Source organism: Gymnoscopelus microlampas (assembly GCF_963454915.1).
Source record: "Gymnoscopelus microlampas genome assembly, chromosome: 14".
Lineage (NCBI taxonomy): Eukaryota > Metazoa > Chordata > Actinopteri > Myctophiformes > Myctophidae > Gymnoscopelus > Gymnoscopelus microlampas.
Window position 1 is genome coordinate 11,487,743 of NC_139951.1, and position 25,401 is coordinate 11,513,143.

A 25,401-nucleotide genomic window follows, 5' to 3' on the forward strand; every position below is an offset into this window, starting at 1 on the left:
CACACACACACACACACACACACACACACACACACACACTAGGGCTTTCACGACTAGAGATTTTTACAGGTCGACTAATTTGACCCAGTGGTAGACTAGTCGAAATTTAAATTTAAAAAAAAAAAAAAAAAAAAAAGTTTTTTTTTTTTTTTTTTTTTTTTTGGGTGGCACTGTTTTAATACCATCCTACTACTATATTACTATTATTATTATCCTCCTGCCCTTATTTTTATGGCGTTTTAAGGGAAGCGCTTCTGGCACAGCAGCACAGCACCACGGCAGCATCTCTAAGGATCCCCATTGCCCAATAATAGGCTTTTATTGGGCATGCTTTTGACCCCCTTTTGATGAAAAATAAAGTTAGGAGGATAATAATAATAGTAAGATGGGCCATTACTATAGCATTAAAAATTAAATTAAAAAAAAAAAAAAAAAAAAAAAAGTTTTTTTTTTTTTTTTTTTTTCAACTATTCGACTAGTACCAACAAGGTCGACTAGTGGTTATACTAGTCGACTAGTCGACTAGTCGACTTGTTGGTGAAAGCCCTAACACACACACACACACACACACACACACACACACAAAGCATTTTGAAGGCTGAAAATGTAAACATAGGTCGCACATATGAACATAGAATGGTCAAATTGAAATTAATTCAAGCTACATGTACCTATTTCCAACAAAAGGCTATTTAGCTATACAATTCTTCAATAGTACAGTATATGTACCCAATTAGACAGAAAAGCCTTACATTCCCAGAGTGTGAGGGGTTCCTAAATAGGGCAAATCTACTATATAAAGTAAAAGTTGTGAAAGACGCTGTGTGTGTGAGTCTGTCTGTGTGCACAGATATGCCTATATATGGACTGGACTTTAGCGACGCAACGTGTTGTCAATGCAATAACCCCGGCAACGACGGGCAGGCTGAATACGAGACCGGTTATCTGCCCAAATATGGACATGCCCGTCGCCAGCACAAAGCGGCACATCACATGCCGACATGCCGTCACATGACCATATAGACGAGATACTTTTGTTACTGCCATTTCGTGCGTCGTGATCAATAATCTCTCGGTTTGTGCGTCGCGGCCAATAATCATGGCGGCGGGGCCTCCTCTGCTGGAGTTCGAGACGGAGATGTTCTCGGACCTGTTCAGCGACGACGGGCTGCTGGTGACGGCGGAGGGCATGGGGATAGACCGCATCGTGCTGCAGTTCATGCGGGTCTGCTCGGCGGAAGACGGCCTGGTCTTACTGCTCAACGCGACAACCCCGGAGCAGGAGTATTTCACAGAGCAGCTGAGACGCGAGGGCGTCACCCACCTGCCCAGGACGGTGACCGGTGACATCCAGAGCGCAGAGCGCGGCGACGTGTACGGCCGCGGAGGGGTGCTGTTCGTCACCAGCAGAGTCCTGGTGGTGGACCTCCTCACGGGCCGCGTCCCCGCACACCTCGTGTCCGGCATCCTGGTGTACCGGGCCCACAGGATCGTCGAGTCGTGCCAGGAGGCCTTCATCCTGCGCCTGTTCAGACAGAAGAACAAGACGGGCTTCATCAAGGCCTTCACCGACAAGGCCACGGCCTTCTCCTCCGGCTTCTGCCACGTGGAGCGCGTCATGAGGAGCCTTTTTGTCCGGAAGCTCTACCTCTGGCCCAGGTTCCAGGCGTCTGTGAACGCGGCTCTGGACAGACACAAGCCCGAGGTGGTGGAGCTGCGCGTGGCTCTGACCCCGGCCATGAGGGCCATCCAGAGCTCCGTCCTGGACATCATGGGTGCCTGCCTGAAGGAGCTGAAGCGCTACAACCCAACGCTGGAGGCCGAAGACCTCTCCCTGGAGAACTTGCTGGGCAACGCCTTCGAGAATACCATCCGTCACTACCTGGATCCTCTGTGGCACCAGCTGGGGGCCCAGACCAAGGCCCTGGTCCAGGACCTGAAGGTGCTGAGACTTCTGCTGCTCTACCTCACCCAGTACGACTGTGTCACCTACCTCAACCTGCTCGACTCCCTGCACACCAGCCAGAAGAACTTTGGCACCAACTCCGGCTGGCTGTTCCTGGACTCGTGCAACTCCATGTTTGTGAGCGCCAGGAGCAGAGTGTACCTCGTCTCGGAGAGTAGGAAGAGGCTCAAAGCGGCGGCAGAGGTGGGGAAGAGGCAGACCTCCGCCGCAGAGATGAAGCGAGAGCTGGTGCTGGAGAAGAGTCCCAAGTGGGAGGCTCTGACCGAGGTCCTGCAGGAGATCGAGAAGGAGAACAAAAGCTCCGAACGGGAACCGGGCCGCGTGTTGATCTGCGCCAGTGACGACAGGGCCTGCGCCCAGCTGCAGTGGTACATTAAACACGGCTCTGACGCGCTGCTCAACCGGCTGTACTCGCGCACCGTCGGCAAGCGAGACGCCGCCGCTTCTGCCGCTTTCGCCGCCGCCTTAGAACTCGACAAACAGGGCTGGACCAAGAAGCGACAACGGCCTGAGAAGACAACCAAAGAGAGGAAAGCATCACAGAAGACCCCTGACGGTAAAAGCAGACCGAAAGACGAAGACGTTATGAGGGACGAAACAGAGAGGATGGCCAGCGGCACGGATGAAGATGGACTTCTGCACGAGGAAGAAGAAGAGGAGGAGCAGCTGAAGTTGGACCTGTCGTCCGACGCCTACTACGGCGTACAGAAGGAGCCCATGGTGGTCATCCACCCGCTGAAGGGTTGCAGCGACCCCTACAGCCTGGCGCGGGTGCTGCGCGAGGTGGAGCCCCGCTTCGTGGTGCTCTACGACGCCGAGCTCAGCTTCGTCCGCCAGCTGGAGATCTACAAGGCCGGTCGGCCGGGGTCGCCGCTGAGGGTGTATTTCCTGATCTACGGGGGCTCGACGGAGGAGCAGAGGTATCTGACGGCTCTTTCCAAGGAGAAGAAAGCCTTCGAACGACTGATCAGGGAGAAGGCCATCATGGTGGGTCCAGAGGAGAGAGAGGGCAGAGAAGACACTAACCTGGACCTGGCTAGAAGTCTGGAGCCGGCCAACGCGACCGCCGACACTCGCAAAGCGGGCGGACAGGAGCGGCCCAGGGAGCCGTCGCGCGTCGTCGTGGACGTGCGGGAGTTCCGCAGCGAGCTCCCCTCGCTGCTCCACCGGCGCGGGCTGGACCTCGAACCCGTCACCCTCGAGGTGGGGGACTACATCCTGACCGACGACACTTGCGTGGAGCGCAAGAGCGTCAGCGATCTGATCCGCTCGCTGCAGAGCGGCCGCCTCTACAGCCAGTGCCTGTCCATGACACGCTACTACAAGAGGCCCGTGCTGCTGATCGAGTTCGACCCGACGAAGCCGTTCTCCCTGGTGGCACGCTCCGACTTTCGCCAGGAGACGTCGGCCAACGACGTCACCGCCCGGCTCACCCTCCTCACCCTGCACTTCCCTCGCCTCCGCATCCTGTGGTGCGCTTCGCCCCACGCCACGGCCGAGATCTTCCGCGAGCTGAAGCGAGGCCGCCCGGAGCCGGACGCCGCCGCGGCGCAGGCCGTCGCGGGCGAGTCGTCGGACACGGTGGCCGAGTCGGCCGACCTCTACAACCCCGGGCCGTACGACTTCCTGTTGAAGATGCCGGGGGTCAACGCCAAAAACTACAGGGCGCTTATCAGCAACGCTGACAGCTTGGCCGATCTTGCTAAGTTCAGTCAGGACAAGCTGGCACACATACTGGGGAATGCTTCCAATGCTAGGATTCTCTATGACTTTCTGCACAATGCTGCTGACGTCCCTGCACCTGCCCAGAAGAGCAAACACACATGATGGAAATTAAAGCTTTAGTCTAGTAGTGCTATGTGTAATAAGATTAAACAAAGTAACGTTTCCTTATACAGTACTGTACATTGCAACCCATAGAGCAATATTGCAATTTTGAACCAGAACTCATGCAAGAACTGACTTTGCCTTGTGTGAAATTAGGTGAAAGTAAATTTGGTGTATTTGAATATATGGATTTAAGTCAGGTCTCATACATTTTGTATAAATTGTTTACATTTTTTTCCAGTAAATATTACACTTCGAAAGGATGTTGTATTGGTGTAATTGTAGAATGAACGCCTTTCACTGATGTGTCATGGCAGGGTCATGACACAGGTGCGGCTAATAAATGAATAATGATCGTGTTTGATTTAGCTATGGCAAAGAGCTGACAAGTCAATAGTATTATCAATGCTTCCGAGCTGGTATAATGGCAGTGGCTCAGGGGGTAGAGCTGCCGCTTGGGTATTGGAAGGTTCCTGGTTCGATCCCCGGCTCCCCCTGGGTTAGTGTCGAGGTGTCCTTGAGCAAGCCACTGAACCCCTAACTGCTCTCGATGAGCAGGTTGGTGCCTTGCATGGTTTCCTCTGCTGTCAATGTGTGTGCGAATGGGTGAATAATGCACATTGTAAAGCACTTTGGATAAAGGCACCTAATACAATGCCAATTCCTTCTTTGGGCGGTAATGAGTCTGGCAGGCTTTGTGAATATTGAATAGCTTACCATAGTGCAGTGTCCTTCAAAAGAGAGCACACACACAGTAAAAGGATGAACTAATTTCAGTTACATTCATTTATCCATTTGTAACTCGGAGAATGTACAAATGAAACCAAATGGACCCTTATGTGTCCGTTCCATTTCTACACACAACTACAGTACTACTACTTGTTATGCATTTTATAAATATATGTTCATATTTTATCACTTTGCAGTGTGTAGTCCAGAGTAAAAGCACAGTATGCACCATTGCAGGGCATCATATCGCCAATAAACAGGAAATACAGGGGGAAAATGTCATGACCTCCAACACCACTCTCTGATTCTCCCATTTGTAACAAGTTGAAGGCTTGTGTGTCCCGTTCACAAGCTCACAATGATACCTCAATGTCTGTCTGTCTGTCTGTCTGTCTGTCTGTCTGTCTGTCTGTCTGTCTGTCCATCCTCCCCCTACTCCGAGTGGTTCTCAAACATTTTCATTTCAAGGACCCCTATAACTCTGAGAGTGTACAAATGGAACCAAATGGACCTGTAAGGGTCCATTTGGTTCCATTTGTACACTCTCAGAGTTACAGACCTGTAAGGGTCCATAAGGAACCCCCTCAGGAAACCCTGAGGGTCCCTGGACCACACTTTGAGAACCACATAAAACCCAAAACGGGGCAGAGAGATTCAGGCCAAGAAAATTTCAAGAAGAACGTGACCTACGTTGTCTTATGAATCGAGTACGTGAGAACCCCTATTGAATCAAGCCGAAAGGCTTCTTTGGGTTTTTCATCCTTTTTAGTTGACCTTGTGTTTTGAAAGTAGTCAATCAATCAAAAACATCTTTACGTCTCAGATCATACAATCTCTATGTGCCGTCGCATGGAGCAACTCTGTAGAGTTATAAAAACAAATCAAAACTCCCAAAAAGTCCCAAACTAAATAAAAATAAAGCCTAATGAAAAATGCAAAACGACTTGTACAATAACCTGACTTGACTGCTACAGCTGCCATGCCAACAAGCACTTTAGCGTGGATTCCTTGTTCCGTTCCCCGCCGCCAAAAGGCACTCAGGCAGTGGGAGTACGGGTCAAGAAGGCTGGCAGTGTTCCCGAAAACAAACACTTGACTGTCTTTCTGCGTAGCACTTCTCCAGATAAGCCGCTATATCTTTGCCTTCATCTCTTTCACAGCTGCTGTGTCTTACTCGGCAGGCTCTCTGCAGACGAGACGCGAGTACAGTACGTGCCTCTGCCGGAGGACAGCTGATGCATGTCTGGGCGTTTTCGGTGGAGAATGCCTCCGTACAATTTGCAATTCAGGCATTTAAACAGACGTTCTTTATCCAGAGCGACTTACAATAAGCATGGTAAACACATACATCAAATGCAGAGAGACAGTGTAGTGCCTCAGTAATCTAGGATCATAGGTAAACCAAGAACCTAGCATCAGTGTAAACGGTATAATATCATAAACTATACAAACTATAGAATGCCAGGTCAACAAATGAACCTGGCATTTGTCTAAATAACATGCCATCTAAATGACATTTTAACGTTTGCATCAAGTGCTACGGGCTAAGGTGTGTGAGGAGGTGAATCCATTCGCTCATACTCAGCCAGTAGTTAAAGTACTCAACCAATATTACTCAACTATATGTGATTTATTTTTTTACTTAAGTAAATGTACTTCATACTTCACTACTGTCCACCGCTGTACTCAACTTTCCTTTGCGATGCTTGTCGCTGCAGCGCCCAACATATCATGTCGGGTGCTGTGGTATTCTAGCCTGGTAAACCCTGCCTCCGGAAATCTCATTTCCATTTGATTCCAGGAGTGAGTCTGGCATGAACGCCCATTCTGCAATATTGGGGAGTTTCTAGCGAAATCACCAACTAACCGCGCCTATCAGCGTTGTCGCTCATCGTTCTGTCATTGACAGCTTACGTTGGCCAATCGGGTGGCGAGTTCGAGTGAGCCCGAATGAAGCCGAGTACAGCCTGACTGCAGCCGACAAAAGACGAACGGCAGCCATCTTTTCTGTCCGCTATTGTCTCCGCTGTTTTTTTTTACTTCAAAAAGCTCTCAAACTTCTATTCTGAGGCACAGAATAGAATTGGATAGAATGTAGTTGTTTAACTTCATATATGTGGTCAATTAATCATGACGGAGCCTATTTAAAAATACAAATTTAGAGAACCGGTAGGGGCGGGCAGTGACACACATGTATCCGAATAAGGCAACCCATTTTGGGCATGGCCGTCTCAAAAGTCCCGTTGCGTCACATTAGTCTGGTGAACTGCTGATTGGCTGAAGGGGAAAAACAATCATTGGCTGAAGGGGTTGTCAGTCAACGGTATTACTCCCGCCCAACTCCAGCCCACATCCAATATTGCAGAATGGGCGTTCATGCCAGACTCACTCCTGGAATCAAATGGAAATGAGATTTCCGGAGGGAGGGTTTACCAGGCTAGTGGTATTCTATGTCATTCATAATTTTTTCCGTTTACACACCCAGTCATTTCTGCTTCTCTTGAGTGAGTGAGTGAGTGATTCTGTCCTTGTGTCGCCTGTGTAGAACTGCCTGACGCGCCATGCGCATTGCCAGGAACCTGAGAGGTTCTTTCTTTCTTAAATTTCTTTCTTCTCTGTAACTAATATTTTTCTTCTCTCTCTCTCTCTCTCTCTCTCTCTCTCTCTCTCTGATTTGTTTCTATAATGTTATCGAGCCCGCCTCTGCTCCCAGTATTCACCCTGCTCTGCTGTGGTCTCCCCTCGTTTCCCCCCAAACCTGTTATCTGAAACCTCATTCTCCCCACAGTGGTGTTTGTGTGTGTGTGTCCGCGTGTGTGTGTGTGTGTGTGTGTGTGCGTGTGTGTGTGTGTGTGTGTGTGTGTGTGTGTGTGTGTGTGTGTGTGTGTGAGTGTGCGCGTGCGTCCGTGCGTGTGGCCGTTTAAAAAGGAACAATGTCCAAACCTGGAGGCATCACTCCTCGGTGATTGAAACCTTCATGAATTATTCATAGGTGTCACAGCCCCTGTCAGCCTCCCAGGCTCACAATCCACTGTGTGTGTGTGTGTGTGTGTGTGCGCGTGCACACGTGTATGTATGAGGTGCGCACGCAGGTGTGCGTGTGAGATACAGAGATGGAGACACAGAGAGAGAGAGAGAGAACAGGCTGTTTAAAAATGCTGCAGTGTCGCACATAGAGAATAAAAGATCTATATGCAGATTATATTCTAATATCTCACAGTATCATTTTTTGTTTCCTAACCGTAATTACTGGAAGTGTTATAGATATCGTTGCTGTCGGGTGGAAACCGTGTACTGTATGTCCAGAACAGTTACTTTTCAGTAAATGGAAAACCAAACCTGTGCTCCAATGGATCCTATGTAGTTAACCCATTAAGACCTGGAACGCGTCTGTGTCATTTTTAGATTTGAGCTAAACAGCCTTATTTTACACTTTGGCTATTCAAAAATAGCAGATATACAAGCTCATAGCGCGGCACCGAGTGCCGCGCTATGAGCTTGTAGATCTGCTATTTTTGAAACATTTTGAAAATTGGTGCAAATCTTTGAATATTGTCTAAAGCAAACGTTTTTAACTCAAATCTTTGCTTCTGGGGGTCCCTGGAACAAAATATTTTGAGATGGAGGTCCACGGCCTAAATACATATAAATTTGAGGGTCCTTGACATTAAAACAAATTGAGGACCACAGACATAGAAAAATACGTTTTTCAGAAAACTGTTAGGATTTAGAAGACATATTATCTTAATGGGTTGAGTCACATAATGTTTCATTGGTTCAATGTTTCTTACACCCATTTAGACCTGTTGTAACCTATACGTTGTTATACCTTTCAATCCAGGAGCCACCTCTGTGTCTCATTAGTTGTTGCTATACATATAGCGACATCATTTTTATTTAATTTTTTGAGTTAGAATTTGAATTTGTTTGCAGAAAACTTCGGTTAGGTTTTAGAAGGCGTTTTTAGAATCGTCCTCAGGTCTAAATGTTGTTGTTTTTTAAAGCGGGGGAAAAAAGCTGATCTACAAGCTCACCACGCATCGCATCGTGACTTTGTAGATCGGCTATTTTCAATAACTTAAACTAAACTAAACAAATGAAAACTAAACTCCCTAGACCAGAGGTCTTCAATGTTTTTCAAGCCAAGGACCCCCTAGTTGACAGAGAGATGAAGCAGGGAACCCCACTAATTGTAAAGGATTGTGTTGCAGATTCAACCTTTTCATAGATTTCATAGATAAGAATAATGTGTATTTTAACTCATTGAGTGCCATTAACGCGTTTCACGTGTTTTACCGCTATGGTGCAACGTGCCATTAACGTGTTTCACGTGTTTTACCGCTATGGTGCAACGTGCCATTAACGTGTTTCACATGTTTTTGAAAAAAAATGAAAAAAACTCAAAACTCAAAAACTTTTTTTTTTTTTAACCCAAGATATCATTATCTGAATATTTGCAGCTCCATCCACTCCTTGTTTAACTTAAAAAGGCTGTATCTCGCTTCCTAAGCACTTTTTTTTTACTTTGAAAAAATAAAAAAATAAAAATCATTATGGCCAGAAATAGATACCGGTAATAATAATTTGGGCACTCAATGAGTTAAGACATTTAACCACTTAAACCCTCAATACTTAGAAAACTTGTACTTGGTCAGTTATTTTTTCCTTCTACAAAGTTGTGAGCTTGTAGAGCTTGTAGATCTGCTATTATTAGTTTTTTGTTTTTGTTTTGTTTTTAAATCAAAGTGTGTAAACACTGGGGAAATAAATGAATAAATTAAAAGAATTATACCGAAAAACGGAAATGAAGGTTTTTGCTAATATATATTAATTCATAATGTATTTACATAATAACAATGCATGATGAGGAGGGTACAAGTGGTTAAAGTGTTTTATGTGATCCTGTGGTCTCCGTAGCAGTTGGACGAGATGTGGCGTGACCTGCGCTGGATCACAGACGCCCTGCAGTGTGCCCGCTACAAGCAGCCCCGCGGCGGGGTCCCCATCACCTGCCTGCTGGACGTCACCGCCTCGGACCCCGACCCCCCCGAGACCACGGGGCCCCACAAGACCGACTCCACCTCCTCCAACATGGAGTACCTGCCCACGCCGTCGCCCTCGCCGCCCGAGCTGCGGCGAAGGAAGATCATCATGGGAGGTGAGCGGGAAACCACGAGGAACCGTTGCGTTTGTGCGCGCGCACACACACACACACACACACGTATACCTTTTTTATTTTATTTTACTTGAGTAGATATTTTATGTTACGAATTAACTGTACAAAATAGTGAAAATAGCTGAGCTACAAGTGCACAACTTTTTCGCGATTTTTTTTTTAAAGAGCTGGTGCCATGGTTTTGCACTTTTTCTGTTTTTCATGTGTCTATGAGGTTGATAGAACTTCATTAAGCCCCCTGGTGGTGTTTTTATGGTGTTTTATGTCTTCTCTGACTATTTTGAGTTTCTACCTGGAGGCTGAAACCTTGAGGGTCAAACGTGCCAATAGAAAAAACAGTGCTTTAGTGACATAGTAAAAACATACCCTCCCCCTCATTATCATAACACAACAGGTGTGGGCATGATGAGGAGGAGGGACTAGGACAGGTGGGTGGTGCCAAGGTGGTGGAGGAGGTGCTAAGGTGAGAACCAGGTATACTTAATGAACTGGAGGCGTGTCCACATAAAAACATAATTTTAACACTTTCTGTACACTTTTTTGAAAAAAAATCTTCCTACTAGTATAACCATAATACCTTATGATTATGTTTTAGCGGGGGGGGGGGGTCCCTGAAAATCACGGCACCCCGTCTTTAAACAAAATGTCTTTTCCAGACAAATTTAAAAATGTATTTCTCTTACACAAATCCAGTATTTTCTTCTCTTTTATTATTTTGGTATTTTACAATACTGTGTTTTCTCTTATCCTCTCTTCAGTACAGTAGTAAATGACTGAAAACTCTCTATCAATTCTCTTACAAAGATCCTGTGTTTTCTTTTGCACATATCTTTTCACATGTCAGTGTGAATATGACGAATCCTTGGTATCTTTATAACCAGGGGTGCACCTAACTTTTTCGGTCTAGTACTCAGAAGAGCACCTGGAGATGTGACTTGGTGCGCACCAAATAAATGGTCCCGTCCCGTTTTGTCAACGGGGGGGGGGGTGGGGGGGGGTGGCGGGGTGTTGCTGCGCGAGAAAAAAGGTAGCTCTGCTTCCAAATTCCGCCGATTTTCGCCGTTTTTTTTTTCTCACACGCTGTTAGGAGAAGCCCCCAAGGTTGGTGCCCTGTGCTGCACTGCTTTTATCCGCCAGATTTGGACGCTCACGGCATATTTTTGCACCGTTACGGTGCGCTCATCATCGGTGACGAGTGCCTCTCTAACAGCTGCTGGCTGCGTGCACGCAGCGAGGCGGTGCGAGGCGACGCGAGGCAACAATCACACAAGCACGTGCAGCACGCGTCCCCTTCCCCTGCGCCTAATGGCTGTACATGGGGCCGACGCGTGCTTTACCGTGAGTGTTTGAGTGTGGCTTCAGGAAGTAAATTCCTAGCTTCGATCTCCAGGCTTTTATTTTTTGGTTTTGCTAAAAAATAAAAGCTTGGAAATTCCTGTCCCAGCTGTACGGTACGCAAAAGCGCCTCGCGTCGTCTCATGTGGTGCGCATTATTTATTTTGGGTGCGCATGCGCACCTGCGCACCAGTTATGTGCACCCCTGTTTATAACCAGCTTCGAACATAATGGCGTACGTCCGTGCTACTTCCGTGTTGCATAACAGTGACATCACTGTCGAATCCTTGTTATCTTGATCCTATAGCCTTTCAGCGCGTGTTTACCAGCAGCGTCACTACACGCTGCATTTAGATGTTTTCACGCTTGCGCTAATGAAACACAGGATTATTATTTCATGTCAAGATTCAACTACAACTATCAGAAGATGTAACTCGGGTAAAGAAACGCGTCACTCTGCAAGTTTAAAGGGGCTACACCATGAATTTCATTTTTTTTTTAGGTTTTTAGTATTTTTTGGGCTCCCCAGTGTCTCTTGTACCCAAAAAAATATATTTTTTTAACATTCAGTCATTCATGCTCATTTCATGGATTTCCTGAATGGGCGTGTCTGAACAGGCCATTTCAGAATGGCAGGGCAAGTGATGTCACTTGCCCTCCTTTTGCATTGATGATGGCCAGACAGAATTGCTCAGTAGCTCCCCCCTGCCCAATAGGACGTTTTGGTATTGCAGCTGAAAAAGCTTGGAATGACAGACAGTCAGATTGTGAGAAAAAAATATCTGGATGTTTTTTAGGCTTACAACCTGTTTAAAACGTATTAGGGGGCAATATTTATATATAATATATATTTTTTTAATTCATGGTGTAGCCCCTTTAACTAACTTAAGTGTGTGTGTGTGTGTGTGTGGTCAGACTCTCTGCTGGGGTCGGACGAGGACGGCTCGTCGGAGGTGTTCCTGCCGACGGACAGCGACTATGACTCCTGTGACGCTCTGAGCCCCCGCGACCTTGACCTCCTCTACTCGCCGCCCCAGGGCCTTTCCCAGCAGGCCTTGCACTCGCTGGGCGGCAGCGCCCCGGACGTCCTCCAGATACACGAGCAGTTCAGGTATAGCTCGTCCACACACACGCACACGCACACGCACACGCACACACACACAGTGGTGGAAAAAGTACTCAAATTCTTTGCTTAAGTAAAAGTACCAATACTGCAATATAAAAATACTCAGTTACAAGTAAAAGTCCAGAATTAAAAATGTACTTGAGTAAAAGTACAAAAGTACTGGCATCAAAATGTACTTAAAGTACCAAAAGTAAAAGTACTAAATATTTGAAAATAGCCGATCTACAAGCTCACAACGCGTCGCGATGCGACGCGTTGTGAGCTTGTAGATCTGCTATTTTCAAATAGCCTATAGGTATAACATAGGTTTAAAGTGGTTAATGTGTGTTTTATAATGTCATAATTTACATCTGAAAAGTAACTAGTAACTAAAGTTTTCAAGTAAATGTAGTGGAGTAAAAGTACAATATTTGCCTCTGAGATGTAGTGGAGTAGAAGTAAAAGTACTGGAAATTGGAAATACTAAAGTAAAGTACAAATACCTCAAAATGTTACTTAAGTACAGTACTTAAGTAAATGTACTTAGTTACTTTCCACCACTGCACACACACACACACACACACACACACTAGAGAAGTTTGTGACCGTATAGCCCTACTCTGAGACGCAGACCGAGTAGACAGAACATTTCTGTCTATGTGGTGCCGTCTTATGAAGCGTATTAGGGAGGACCAATTATATGGAGATAGGTTGAAAATGGGCGAAGTGGTCCTTTAAGGTGCATTCACATAAGATAATATGAATAGTATAAGCCATTGGTTCTCAAAGTGGGGTCCGGGGACCCCCAGGGGTCCTTGAGGGAGTTCCAGGGGGTCCCCAGCTAAATGATAGATTAGGCACCAAATGGACCCTTATGGGTCTGTAACTCTGAGAGTGTACAAATGGAACCAAATGGACCCTAACGGGTCCATTTGGTTCCATTTTTACACTCTCAGAGTTACATTGACATAGATTTTACATTATAAATTGCGGTCCAAGTGATAGAAAGGCCATTAAATTGGGGTCTGTAGCCCTAATGCATGTCAAACTGGGGGTCCTTGAAATTAAAATGGTTGAGAATCACTGCTAGAGCCGTAAAAAATCTCCTCTTATGAGGGTCCCTGGCATATCTTTTGAAATGGGGGTCCGCGGGCTAATAAGCGTCAATTTGGGGGTCCTTGACATGAAAAAGTTTGAGAACCACTGGTATAAGCAACATAATTCAATACGAACCACTTAAAGCTGCGCTCTGTACAGTAACTGTAACTATCTTGTCCTGCCTGAGATTCAAAGTGCTGACATCTTTACCACTGAGCCAATGATAGCAGCTGTTGGTGCTATCATCTGTGTTTCAACAAAAACCCCTCTGTATAGAGTAAAAACAGGATAGGGCCTAGTATAGACCCCCCGGGGGGACTCCGTTCAAACTCAGTATGAAGGGGTCTCAGTGGGTTTGACTGACGACGGTGTCTTTCCTCTCCCTCCAGGTACAGCGTCTGCTCGTCCAGCGACCTCCCCCTCACCCCCTCCCCCACGGCCAAGGAGCCCCACTCCCCGTACTTCCTCCGGGGGGCGCCCCTCTCCCCCTCCCCCTCCCCGCTCCCCCGCTCTCCCTCCTTCTCCGGCGGCAAGGACCCGCCCCCGCCTCCTCTCTCCCCCTCCTCCCCCTCCCCCTCCTCCCCCTCCCCCTCCTCCTCTCTCCTGAAGACGCTCCCGCTCTCCCTCCCGCTCTCGCTGCCTCTCTCGTCTCCCGTCCTGTCCGACACCACCCGCAACCTGGAGGGCCTCTCGCTCTCCAAGGAGCCGCCTCCCCCCCCCCCCAGAGACCCCCAGAGGGGGGGAGGAGGGGGGCCGCCGTACCGCGCCAACCCGCCCAACCCGCCCGCCAAGCGCAAGCTCCTCTCCAGGAGCCACCACGGGGGCGGGGGCGGCGGGGGCCAGTACTTCAGCGGGCCCCAGCGCTGGCTCCGGAGCCACAGCGGCGAGAGCCACGCGGCGGGCTCCTCCCTCTCCGAGGGCGTGTACACGCGGCAGAGGGACGCCGACTCGGACCCGCCGCCTCCGCCCCTGTCCCCTCAGGGGATGATGATAACGACAAGCTCCACCTACTCCTCGCCCGCCACCTACGTCAGCCAGGCGTCCTGCGTGCTGGAGAGCCGGGGGCGGGGCGGCGGCCGCCACCGGGAGCCCCGCCCCCACGTGCGCCGGATCTTCGTGGAGCCGTGCGCGGGGGAGCCGGAGAACGACGGCGGTAATGGGGACGGCGGAGTTAGCAGCCGGGGGTGGGGCGGGTGCCGGAGAGAGGAAGCGGGCGAGATGGTGGAGAGGGTCCGGGCGGCGGGCGTGTCGGTGGTCGTGGCGGAGGTGGGCGGCGACTCCTCCGAAGGGGAGGAGCCGCAGCGAGCCCCCCCCCCCGGCCCCCTGCAGGACGTGGACTCGGACGACCAGACGGACGCGCAGGTCTCGGAGATCCTCAGTAGCACGCTCTAGGATCGCATGGCGTTTTTTTCCCGTAACGCGCCGATCGGATCAGGACAATGATCGGACAACGCTAGCCGCCCGTTCCCGTCCCGTTCAGGCATGCTCCTCCCCCACGCCACATGTCTCACTCCTGCTCTGTAGAATGTAGACCACTCGGTTCTCAACGTCCGGTCCGGGGACCGCCAGGGGTCCATCTGGAACTCGTAGAGCGTACAAATGGAACCGAAATAAATCCGTCCCATTTGTGCCCTCTCTGAGTTAAATGAACACTGAGGATATTGCAGTGTACGTTGGGGGCCTCAGCTAAACGAGTGGTAACTATGGGAGCGTACAAATGGAACCAAATGGACCCCTTGTGGGGTCCGTGGCCCTAATGAATCATCAAACTGGGGGTGCTTGAAATTAAGAAGGTTGTGAATCACCAAACTAAACTATACTGGGACCCCAACCTACACTGTAAAACCCTCAGTGCTTGTTTAACTCTGAGAGTGTACAAATGGAAGCAAATGGACCCGTCTCTGAGACCCGTAAGGGTCCGTTTGGACCGATGTCGGTCCCCGGACCCGACGTTTGAGAAACAAGGGATGTAGACAAGACTGAAGTTGCTGGTTCAACTGCCTCCTGTCATCGCCATGGCAACGACTGTTAAACGATGAAAATAAATTACCGATGCAATGAAGGGGGGAAAGAAGAGAAAAAGGAGGGAAAAAAACACACACACAAGACAAGCACTGCTTCTCCCAATACGTTTGCACACGGAACTTGAACTGTATTTCAACACGAAAACGAATCGGCAGGAGAGGGTTTTGACGTTATGAACGGTAAATAAAGAAAGGTCATAATTGGCTCTATGCACAGCAGCCATATTGGAAAGAAATTGGGTCGCTGCTTACTTCCTTCGCATGTGTTACCAATGATACTAATTAAGGTTGTGTTCCACACAAGGCGTGTAACTCTGAGTGGGTACAAATGGAACCAAATGGACCTGTTAGGGTCCATTTGGTTCCGTTTGTACACTCCGTTTGTTACACTCTCAGAGTAATGGGGGTGCTTTAAATTGAAACGTTTGAGAACCACTGTGCTAAATGGAACGGAGCCTTAATTAGTATGATTGGTAACACCTCTGAAGGAAGTAAGGAAGCAGCCCAATGTCTTTCCAATATGGCTGCTGTGCATAGAGCCTGTTGTTGAAAAGCAGCAAAAATAAAATGCAAACAAAAACTCAAACGGTGGCATTTTCTACCGAGGATCTGTTCATCTCCTCGTCAGTGCATGGATCGTGATAAGGAATGACCTGCGTTTGACGTGAATGTATACGTTTTAATCGTCTCTTTTCCCTGTTGACGTCCCTGCTTTTACCACTTTAAACCTTAGTCGACCGGGATCCCCCAGGGCTCTATAACTAGGCCTGCTCCTTTTTTCCCCACCAACATTTACACCAAATATCAAAAATATCCGAGCATGTAGTTCAGTAATTTTTGTCTGAATGTTCGCCCCCCCCAGTATAGGCTATAGGTGTTCATGTAGTTTGAACCTTAGCCTCCCAATTCTGGGCATGTCATAATAGGCGAGACAAATCGCGCTAAAATAGCTATAGATCTGATAGTATTGTGAGCTTGTAGATCAGCTATTTTCGGCGAAAAGGTTTTGTGTAGGCGGGAAAAAAAGGAGGGAGCTGAGGATAGAGCCCTGGGGTTCCCCGGTCAACAAAGTAAGGATTAAGTGGTTAACTTTCTTCAATTGGTTTCACTTTGGAGCTGCTTGAGTGCCCCCTCTCCCTCCCCTAAAGAAGCATGAACACCTGACTTTATTACTAAAAAAAGAAAAGAAAAGAAGACCACTAGAAACATTGACAAGAACAGAAAAGACATTGACATGGAAAGATGTCACAAATTCCAAACTCTCAGAAAGAAAGACGGGGCATTTGTTTTCAAAAAAGCTGCAATCGGCATCTTTTCCTCTCAGCTGTATATTATGGAAATATTTTTTTAATTTCCCGTTTTAAAGATGTGCTATTTTACATTGAATGTCCATGGATGATTATTATTATTATTATTATTGTCTCGTACCGAAGTTGACGTTATTTTGTCGGCATGAACTCGAGTTTGTACCTTTTTTGTTGTCGTTTTTTGAACTGAAGCTTTTCGTGTCCGTCTGTGCCTCTACTATCTACAGCATGATGATGTCACAAAGGTCATGGGTCAAGAGGTCATGGGGGGAGGTCAGAATTTTAGGTCCTTACACACCGGGGGGGCATTTTCTTTTTCGTGGACTACATTTTCCGTTTTTTTGTGTCATAAGAATATCCACACAGAACATGAACATTATGTGGTGAAAAAGCAGTGGTGGAAAAAGTACTCAATGTTTTACTTAAGTAAAAGTATCAATACTGCAATGTAGAAGTACTTACAAGTAAATGTCCGGAATACAAAATTTACTTGAGTAAAAGTACAAAAGTATTGATATCAAAATGAACTTAAAGTACCAAAAGTAAAAGTACAAAAATGTACTAAAAGCTAAAAAATGTACTAAAATTTTGTAGATCTGATATTTTCAAATAGCCTAGGTATAAAATAAGGCTTAAGGCTGGTTAACGTTTGTTTTATAATGTAATAATGTATACCTGCAAAGTAACTAGTAACTAAAGTTTTCAAATAATTGTAGTGGAGTATGCCACAGTACAATATTTGCCTCTGAGATGTAGTTGAGTAGAACTAAAAGTACAGACAATTGGAAATGCTTCAGTAAAGTAAAAATACCTCAACATTTTACTTAAGTACAGTACTTAAGTAAATGTACTTAGTTACTTTCCACCACTGTGAAAAAGTAAATGATGCCGATTTCAATTGCGAATAAAGGCATCAACCATATCATTGGTTTGCAGACTTTTTTAACCACTTTAAACCTCAATACGTTTGCTGAGTGGAGTCCCTCAGGACTTTTCTGTTTTCGCCCTACATTAAGTAGCTGAAAATAGCCGACCTATGCGTTGTGAGCTTGTAGATCTGCTATTATCTGCAAAACTTTTGGGCTGGGGTTTAAAGTTGTTCATTTCAAGGACCCCCATGACTCGGAGAATGTACACATTCCTTCTTTTGTTTGCGCACTCTCAAGAGTTTTTCGACATTTGGAGCCCCCTCGCCTAACCACTGAAGTATAATTATGAATAGTTTTGAAGCAAACATTTCGTATCGTTTATTTGTCCCCGGTGTGAAAGGCCTTCAGAATAAAACACTGCACTGCACTTTGCCTCTTGGACTGACAGTGTCGTGGAACTTTGACAGTGCTTTTGTGGTGTGTTCTGTTTTGTGGGTTTTTTTTTTAAGGTGCATGTAGCGTTCTTCTCTGTTGGTTTCCTCTTCTCGTCCCTAATGTTACTCAAATTTGTTTTCAAACTTTTGGCAACTGATTTTTGTTTCTGGGGTTTTCTGGTTTCACCACAAACTGCACTTGGAGCATAAATGGATAGCGATGTTGTTTTTCCTTTCCGTGACAGGGGAAGAAGGCCTTGAGTTCAGGGGCCCTGAGGATATTGTAAGTGGGTCCCCAAATAATTGGCAAAATACTAAGATTTTAATGATCACATTAATATTTGAAAAAGTGATGTAAAAAGAAAGAAAACGGTTTTCATTGTGATCCAAGCCGCAACACAATCTATTTGATCATTCAAATAAACTCTTGAGAATGCATGCGGCCCAAGGCGAAGGCCTTCGAGATGTTTCAGGTGGGCCGGTGGGCCCTGTTCCAGAAAGAAATGTGCCTCACGAGCCTCAAGCTGTCTGTCTTGTTTTCAATTGATCAAAAAAAAAGTGATGCATTTGTTGTAAAACTGCACACACACACACAGGATGTCGGGTGAACCTAAACGGGACATGGAGTGAACCGAAAGCACCTCTTCCCCAAGCCATCCTGGGAAAAACAAAATCGCAAAAATAGCAGTGGTGGAAAAAGTACTCAAATGTTTTAGTTAAGTAAAATTATCAATACTGCAATGTAGAAGTACTCTGTTACAAGTGAAATCAAAACGGAATTCAAAATTGACTTGAGTAGAAGTACAAAAGTGTTGATATCAAAATGTACCTAAAGTACAAAAGTAAAAGTACTCATTAGGCAGAATGTCCTATTTCAAGTTTTCAAATGTATAAAAATCGTTTGAAAATAGCCGATCTACAAGCTCACAATGCGTCGCATCGCGACGCATTGTGAGCTTGTAGATCGGCTATTTTCGAATGGTCAAAATACAGTATATATAGGGCTGAAGTGGTTAATATATGTTTTGTGATAATAATCAAAATCTACAAAGTAACTAGTAAGTTTTCCTAAAAATGTAACTGAGTAAACGTACAATATTTGGATCCGCGATGTAGTGGAGTAGAAGTAAAAGTATTGGAAATTGGTAATACTCAAGTAAAGTACAAATACCTCAAAATTGAACTTAAGTATAGTACTTAAGTAAATGTACTCATTTACTTTCCACCACTGCAAAATAGGTATTCGATTCTCCATTAGAGATGTAACGATAGATACAGGAAACAAAGCCCATCCAGTAGTCTGAACGAGCGATGTGAACATGCACCAGACTCTTGCAATTTTCTGCACAATTAGTACGTGGCTTTTTCACAGAGCAGTGTTGACGATTTTCTGTTTTGCACAGTTAGCAATTATGGAATAAAAAGCTATCATAGGCCCATTAACTGTTGGCAGCTTTTTATCATTAACACATTCGGTGCCAGAGTTTTATTAGAAAAGTGTACGTTGAGTGCCTGGATTTTTAACCATTTTTGAATCTTTTTCAAGTAGTCACAAAATATGTTCAGTGACCACCGTCCTCACGGTGATCCCCTCATTACACACATAGAGGTCTCGTACAATCGGGGGGGGAAAAATTAAAAACATTCGGTAATCCGTTCCATAGTTGCAGCCAGTTGAAAATAGTCAAAAATACATTGTAAAAAAAAAAAAGTACACAGGAGCAGAGATACAGGCTTTTGAAGTCGTAAGTTAACCAGGAAGTGGATTAAAGTCTAAATCTTCGAAAAATGATATCTCCTGGTGCTGTGAAGGATTTTTTTTTTCATTTTTTTTCAAAAAATGTATATAGGTTTTGGAACTCCACGTCACTTTTTGAAAAAAAAGTATATATACTGTTTTGGCACTCAATGTGTTAATGACGAAATGAAATGTTGAAATGGCCTATGTATTCTCCTTCTTTAATAAGACAGGACTCATAAGTGTTACAGATAAGACTGTACTGTAAGTGTTCTTATGTAAAGGTGTGGGGGGGGGGGGGGTTTGGCAGTGGCACACACAAATTCACAAGTACTGTTCCTATAGTCCAACATATTTGAGTCACGTCCAGAGATATCAGCTACTATAACTTTATAGCCACATGCACTAAATCAGTTAATATAGCATCACAAACATTTTATCCATACTTTATGCTTTGGCTATTCAAAAATAGCAGATGTATCATTTTTTTTACAAATCTTTTCTTCTGGGGTCCGTGGCACTAAATATTTTCAGACGGGGGTCCGCGGCCGAAAAAAAATAATCAATTTGGGGGTCCTTGACATGAAAAGTTTTGAGAAGCACCACACTAAATTATAGTCTTACAGAGACAACCATCCGTTAACCACCCCCTAACCACTTAAAACGTATTTTAGGGAAAACTCTAGCATGAAAATAGCAGATCCACAAGCTCACAGCGCATCGTGTTGCAATTCGAGGTGAGCGTGTACATTGGCTATTTCTGAATATTTGGACAAATGTAACATTAAAAAAAAAAAGTTTGCTTAGAATGCCCTATCCTAAAATAGGACTGAAAGTTGTTACTGTTATCTCCTGTTCACCATAATTGTTTATTATTATTTTCTCCCATGCTCGTCTTTACATTCATCTTCTTAGTAAAGCATTTGGCGGTATTATGACACACGAAACAGAAAAAGACACTAGTATTGAGCCCTGAGGGCCTCCGGGCTCTTTTCTTAAGTGTTTTAAGTGGTTAACTGTATGCTCGATTGTCTTTTGTGCAGATGAACCCTCCGAACGTCTTAAAGTGTGCTCAGGTGTAGGATAGAGCGTGATCTGTTGTATGCAATGTTGATTAATCTGTTGTGCTATTTATTTTTTTACAGTGCCTGTCTCCCGGTTTCCACTCATATTGACTTGTTTTATTTGTTGGGTGGACGACAGGCGTCCCCCTATAGCCTCAAGTATTCCAACACCTCATGCACACATGTTACGTATAGACAGCCAAAAACACAAAAAAGAAACGTATAAAAAAAATATTTAAAAAACACACACAAAAGAAAATGTTATCTGTATATTTTTGCATTATGCCGTCACGGTCGAAAGGTGAAACTGGCATTACCGAAAGGCAAAGTAACGTCTCTTCAAATGTCACTGAGGATTCTTTTTTAATTTATTTGCAGTTAAAAGGATGGTTTCTTTCTTTTTATGGACTGCGTAAGAAATGGTTCCTTGTGTTTTCATGTCCGGCTTCGTCGCGATCTCCACGGTCAACATGAATGTCTGTGTTTTACCAACTGAAATAAACTGCGTCTCTCCTTGTGGAGTTTGTGCACTAAAACATCTACTTGTCTTATGTGGGTCGCGTGGCTGCTGGTGCGTACCCTACAGCATGTGAGTCTTTGGAACGAAATTCCATTTAGTTTTAGTCATATTTTAGTGTTTACTACAGATTCCAGCACACAGTTGTTCCTTACTTAAAGTGTGTTTGATGCTTTGTATGGACCTGTTAACATGAACCTTACAGCATTATGTTTAAAAGATGCATCATTAGCAGTCCTCATGAGGGCCTTGCAATTTTAAATCTGATGGCGGTTATTTTAGTTGACTTGATTTGATTTTAGTCAACAAAATCTACAGTTTTTGGCGGGCATAATGCCTGATTTGTGCATCCGCTACGGAAAATAGCCGATCTACAAGCTCACTATGCGTCTGCGATGCTGTCGTCAAACCTTGTATGTTGAAAACCGTTGCTTTCTTTATTGTTTAAAAAAACGTTTTAAAATAGTGAAAAAAGACGATCTACAACCTTGTAGATCTGCTATTTTCACAACTTTTGTGCGACACTCTTTTCTCATGCAGTAAGGCATTCATTTACGAAAAAAAAACTTTTGAGACTTGGAGATACAAGGTTTCTGCCCGACGGCAACGACATGTACTGTAGAATAGTGCGTGCGTGCGTGTCCTTTGAGCTGACCCTGGTTTTGCCACACTGAAGTCCTCGCCCCCAAATGGAGCGTCTTAGTAATGGCGTGGTCGTCCCATCATCAAAGGAAAGGAACTTGGGAAAACAAACAGCAGACATTAAGAGCTGCATGGCGATTGTGTTGTGAGATCTGTTATCTGTTATCTGTCCGGGTCACACACGAGACACACAGAGCCTGGGAGGCCCTCTGATTGACTATTAAGATTTAAACTCACTTACTGAGCCGACATCAGAGAGAAAGCCAAAATACATGGACACACGCATACACATACGCACCTATTCTCTAAGGGCCCTATTTTCGCCGGTGCCTTACCCATTATCCATAATTTTTTTTTACTATTTTTAAAAACATTTTCAAATAGTTCAACTAGCTGCTCTACACCGACACGTTGTGAGCTCGTAGATTTGTTTTTAAAAATAATCCAAAATGGCAAAAAAGTTTAGGGAGTTAAGTTAATGAGGCACCGGCGAAAATAGGGCCCTATATGTATTGGCTGCTAGGTGCCATAGTGTGATGATAGTATTTCTGCATTCAGAATCATCTTTATCACAGGTTGGTGTAAAACAATGGGTGGCTTTCGTTTTTGTGCAAGCTCCATCGTTTTTGTTATTTCCATAAGAGAAAGGGAAGAAGAATAGGGGGGGGGGGGGCAGGGGGAAGAGAGATCAAACAAAAATCTATATTTTTATATAGACATAGGTACTGGAATTAAATCGGTGTCCTACCTATGCTGAAGAAAACCAGGAGACTGCGAGTCAGCCACTGTATACTGGCTGTGTGCATGCATCAATGCAGCATCCCACTGAGCATTTTTCGGGCTATTAGACGTCTAAAATACGTCTAAGGGTATAGGCTAAAACGGGGTTATAATTGGTCTACTGGTGAAAGTTTTTTAGCGGTCTAGGCTTAGCCTAGACGTTGATTAGCAGTTTTTAAGCGTCTATTTATAGACCGTCTATATTATAGACATTGAAATGACGTCTATAAATAGACGCTTAAAAAACAGCTAATCAACGTCTAGGCCTAGACCGCTAGAAAACTTTCACCAGTAGACCAACTATAACCCTGTTTTAGACGGAGGTCTAATAGACGACTATGGCTCAGTGGGATGGTCCAAGTCTATTCACTGTATACTGGCTGTGTACATGCATCACTGCAGCATGGTCCATGTCTATTCACTGTATACTGGCTGTGTGCATGCATCACTGCAGCATGGTCCAAGTCTATTCACTGTATACTGGCTGTGTACATGCATCACTGCAGCATGGTCCAAGTCTATTCACTGTATACTGGCTGTGTGCATGCATCACTGCAGCATGGTCCAAGTCTATTCACTGTATACTGGCTGTGTGCATGCATCACTGCAGCATGGTCCAAGTCTATTCACTGTATACTGGCTGTATACATGCATCACTGCAGCATGGTCCAAGTCTATTCACTGTATACTGGCTGTATACATGCATCACTGCAGCATGGTCCAAGTCTATTCACTGTATACTGGCTGTGTGCATGCATCACTGCAGCATGGTCCAAGTCTATTCACTGTATACTGGCTGTGTACATGCATCACTGCAGCATGGTCCAAGTCTATTCACTGTATACTGGCTGTGTGCATGCATCACTGCAGCATGGTCCAAGTCTATTCACTGTATACTGGCTGTGTGCATGCATCACTGCAGCATGGTCCAAGTCTATTCACTGTATACTGGCTGTATACATGCATCACTGCAGCATGGTCCAAGTCTATTCAATGTATACTGGCTGTGTGCATGCATCACTGCAGCATGGTCCAAGTCTATTCACTGTATACTGGCTGTGTGCATGCATCACTGCAGCATGGTCCAAGTCTATTCACTGTATACTGGCTGTATACATGCATCACTGCAGCATGGTCCAAGTCTATTCACTGTATACTGGCTGTGTACATGCATCACTGCAGCATGGTCCAAGTCTATTCACTGTATACTGGCTGTGTGCATGCATCACTGCAGCATGGTCCAAGTCTATTCACTGTATACTGGCTGTGTACATGCATCACTGCAGCATGGTCCAAGTCTATTCACTGTATACTGGCTGTGTGCATGCATCACTGCAGCATGGTCCAAGTCTATTCACTGTATACTGGCTGTGTGCATGCATCACTGCAGCATGGTCCAAGTCTATTCACTGTATACTGGCTGTGTGCATGCATCACTGCAGCATGGTCCAAGTCTATTCACTGTATACTGGCTGTGTGCATGCATCACTGCAGCATGGTCCAAGTCTATTCACTGTATACTGGCTGTATACATGCATCACTGCAGCATGGTCCAAGTCTATTCACTGTATACTGGCTGTATACATGCATCACTGCAGCATGGTCCAAGTCTATTCACTGTATACTGGCTGTGTACATGCATCACTGCAGCATGGTCCAAGTCTATTCCATGTTTAGGATTTATATTATTGGGCCTTATCAGCGCAGTCAGTGTTTTTTATTTTAAAAAATTGCCACGAACATGGACAAGTCTTGCCACAGACACGTTTGCCTGAGTAGCACACTTTGAAATGAATTGAATTGAATTGAATATTTTATTAGGCAAAAAATGTAAAAACAGCACAGTTACATTTAAAATACTTTGTCTAACAGGTCCGTTCATGAAAGTCCTTGCGGACTTATTTCCAATGAGGGCCTTGGTATTCAATTCATAGACACTGATGACCCCTGCCCTGACTCTAGCCTGAATCTTTTATAAAGTGTAACCTTAGATCTAAGAATATTTCATAGCCATGACAATGACCATAATACCTCAGGGGCACCTGTCAAATGTATTCCATAATAAGGTACATTTTGACAGGTAACCTTGTGGGGATTTATTTGGCCCCACACGGATAGTAAACCATTCAAATAATCACACGTACGCACGCGCGCGCACGCACACACACACACACACACTGCAGATATCTAAAGTCTTGGATAAGCAGCGATCCAATTCTCGGTAGTATCTCACTTGTGTTCTGGAAAATCTGAGGAAAATGTGCTTCAGAACATGTGGACCTCTATCTGACCTCTCTCTCTCTCTCTGAAGGACCACATACAGTAGGACTCAGTAATGGGCGTACAGGCCTTTTGAAGATAAGTGCATGTGCAGGTCAGTCTGTGAGCGTGCCGTAATGCTTTCTAATGGCATCAGAACGTCATCATTGATCCCAACGTTACAATGAGCTGCTGTGTTTACAGAGTGGACTGGTCTGTCATTGACCTCTGTCCTGTTTTCGTGTCAAGGACCCTGAAACAGGGTTCAGCGCCATGGACATAGGCCTACTTACAAATATTACCAGAAACAGAGCTAGGCCTTTAATGTATACCACTAGTGCTGTGGTCCTCAAAGTGGGTTGAGGGACATTCAGGGTAGCTAGAAGGTGGTCCAAATGGACCATTACAGGTCTTTAAAGGAGAATTCCATTCATTTTAACTGTTATGTTTGATGTGCGTCAAACCACTTACCAACGTAGAAATGAAAATCGCGTGACTCCACAGATCCCCCTATCGACCCCCACCGTTGGC

General features: G+C 45.3%; 2 protein-coding genes across 3 annotated transcripts in view; both read left to right on the forward strand.

Annotated features, from left to right (window-relative positions):
* The window catches only part of ankfn1a (ankyrin repeat and fibronectin type III domain containing 1a), an 88,274-nt gene extending 69,644 nt beyond the window's left edge, over window positions 1–18,630 (forward strand). The window contains exons 16-19 of one of the 2 annotated variants that reach the window (XR_014602334.1): window positions 9,440–9,680; window positions 11,949–12,144; window positions 13,626–15,454; window positions 15,815–18,630. Coding sequence is in view for 1 of the 2 variants with exons in the window: in XM_084079220.1 (XP_083935346.1) it covers window positions 9,440–9,680; window positions 11,949–12,144; window positions 13,626–14,628 (1,440 nt within the window). In the remaining variant the exon portion in view is untranslated. Of the gene's footprint in view, window positions 1–9,439; window positions 9,681–11,948; window positions 12,145–13,625 lie in introns of both variants that reach the window. The other variant, XM_084079220.1, reaches the window with a different exon arrangement.
* Window positions 1,100–3,793, forward strand: LOC311059976 (DNA repair endonuclease XPF-like; the record flags this gene model as incomplete). The annotated part of the gene is made up of 1 exon (XM_084078098.1): window positions 1,100–3,793. One exon carries the CDS (start codon window positions 1,100–1,102, stop codon window positions 3,791–3,793), a length of 2,694 nt encoding a protein of 897 aa, XP_083934224.1.
* Window positions 18,631–25,401: the final 6,771 nt, after the last annotated feature.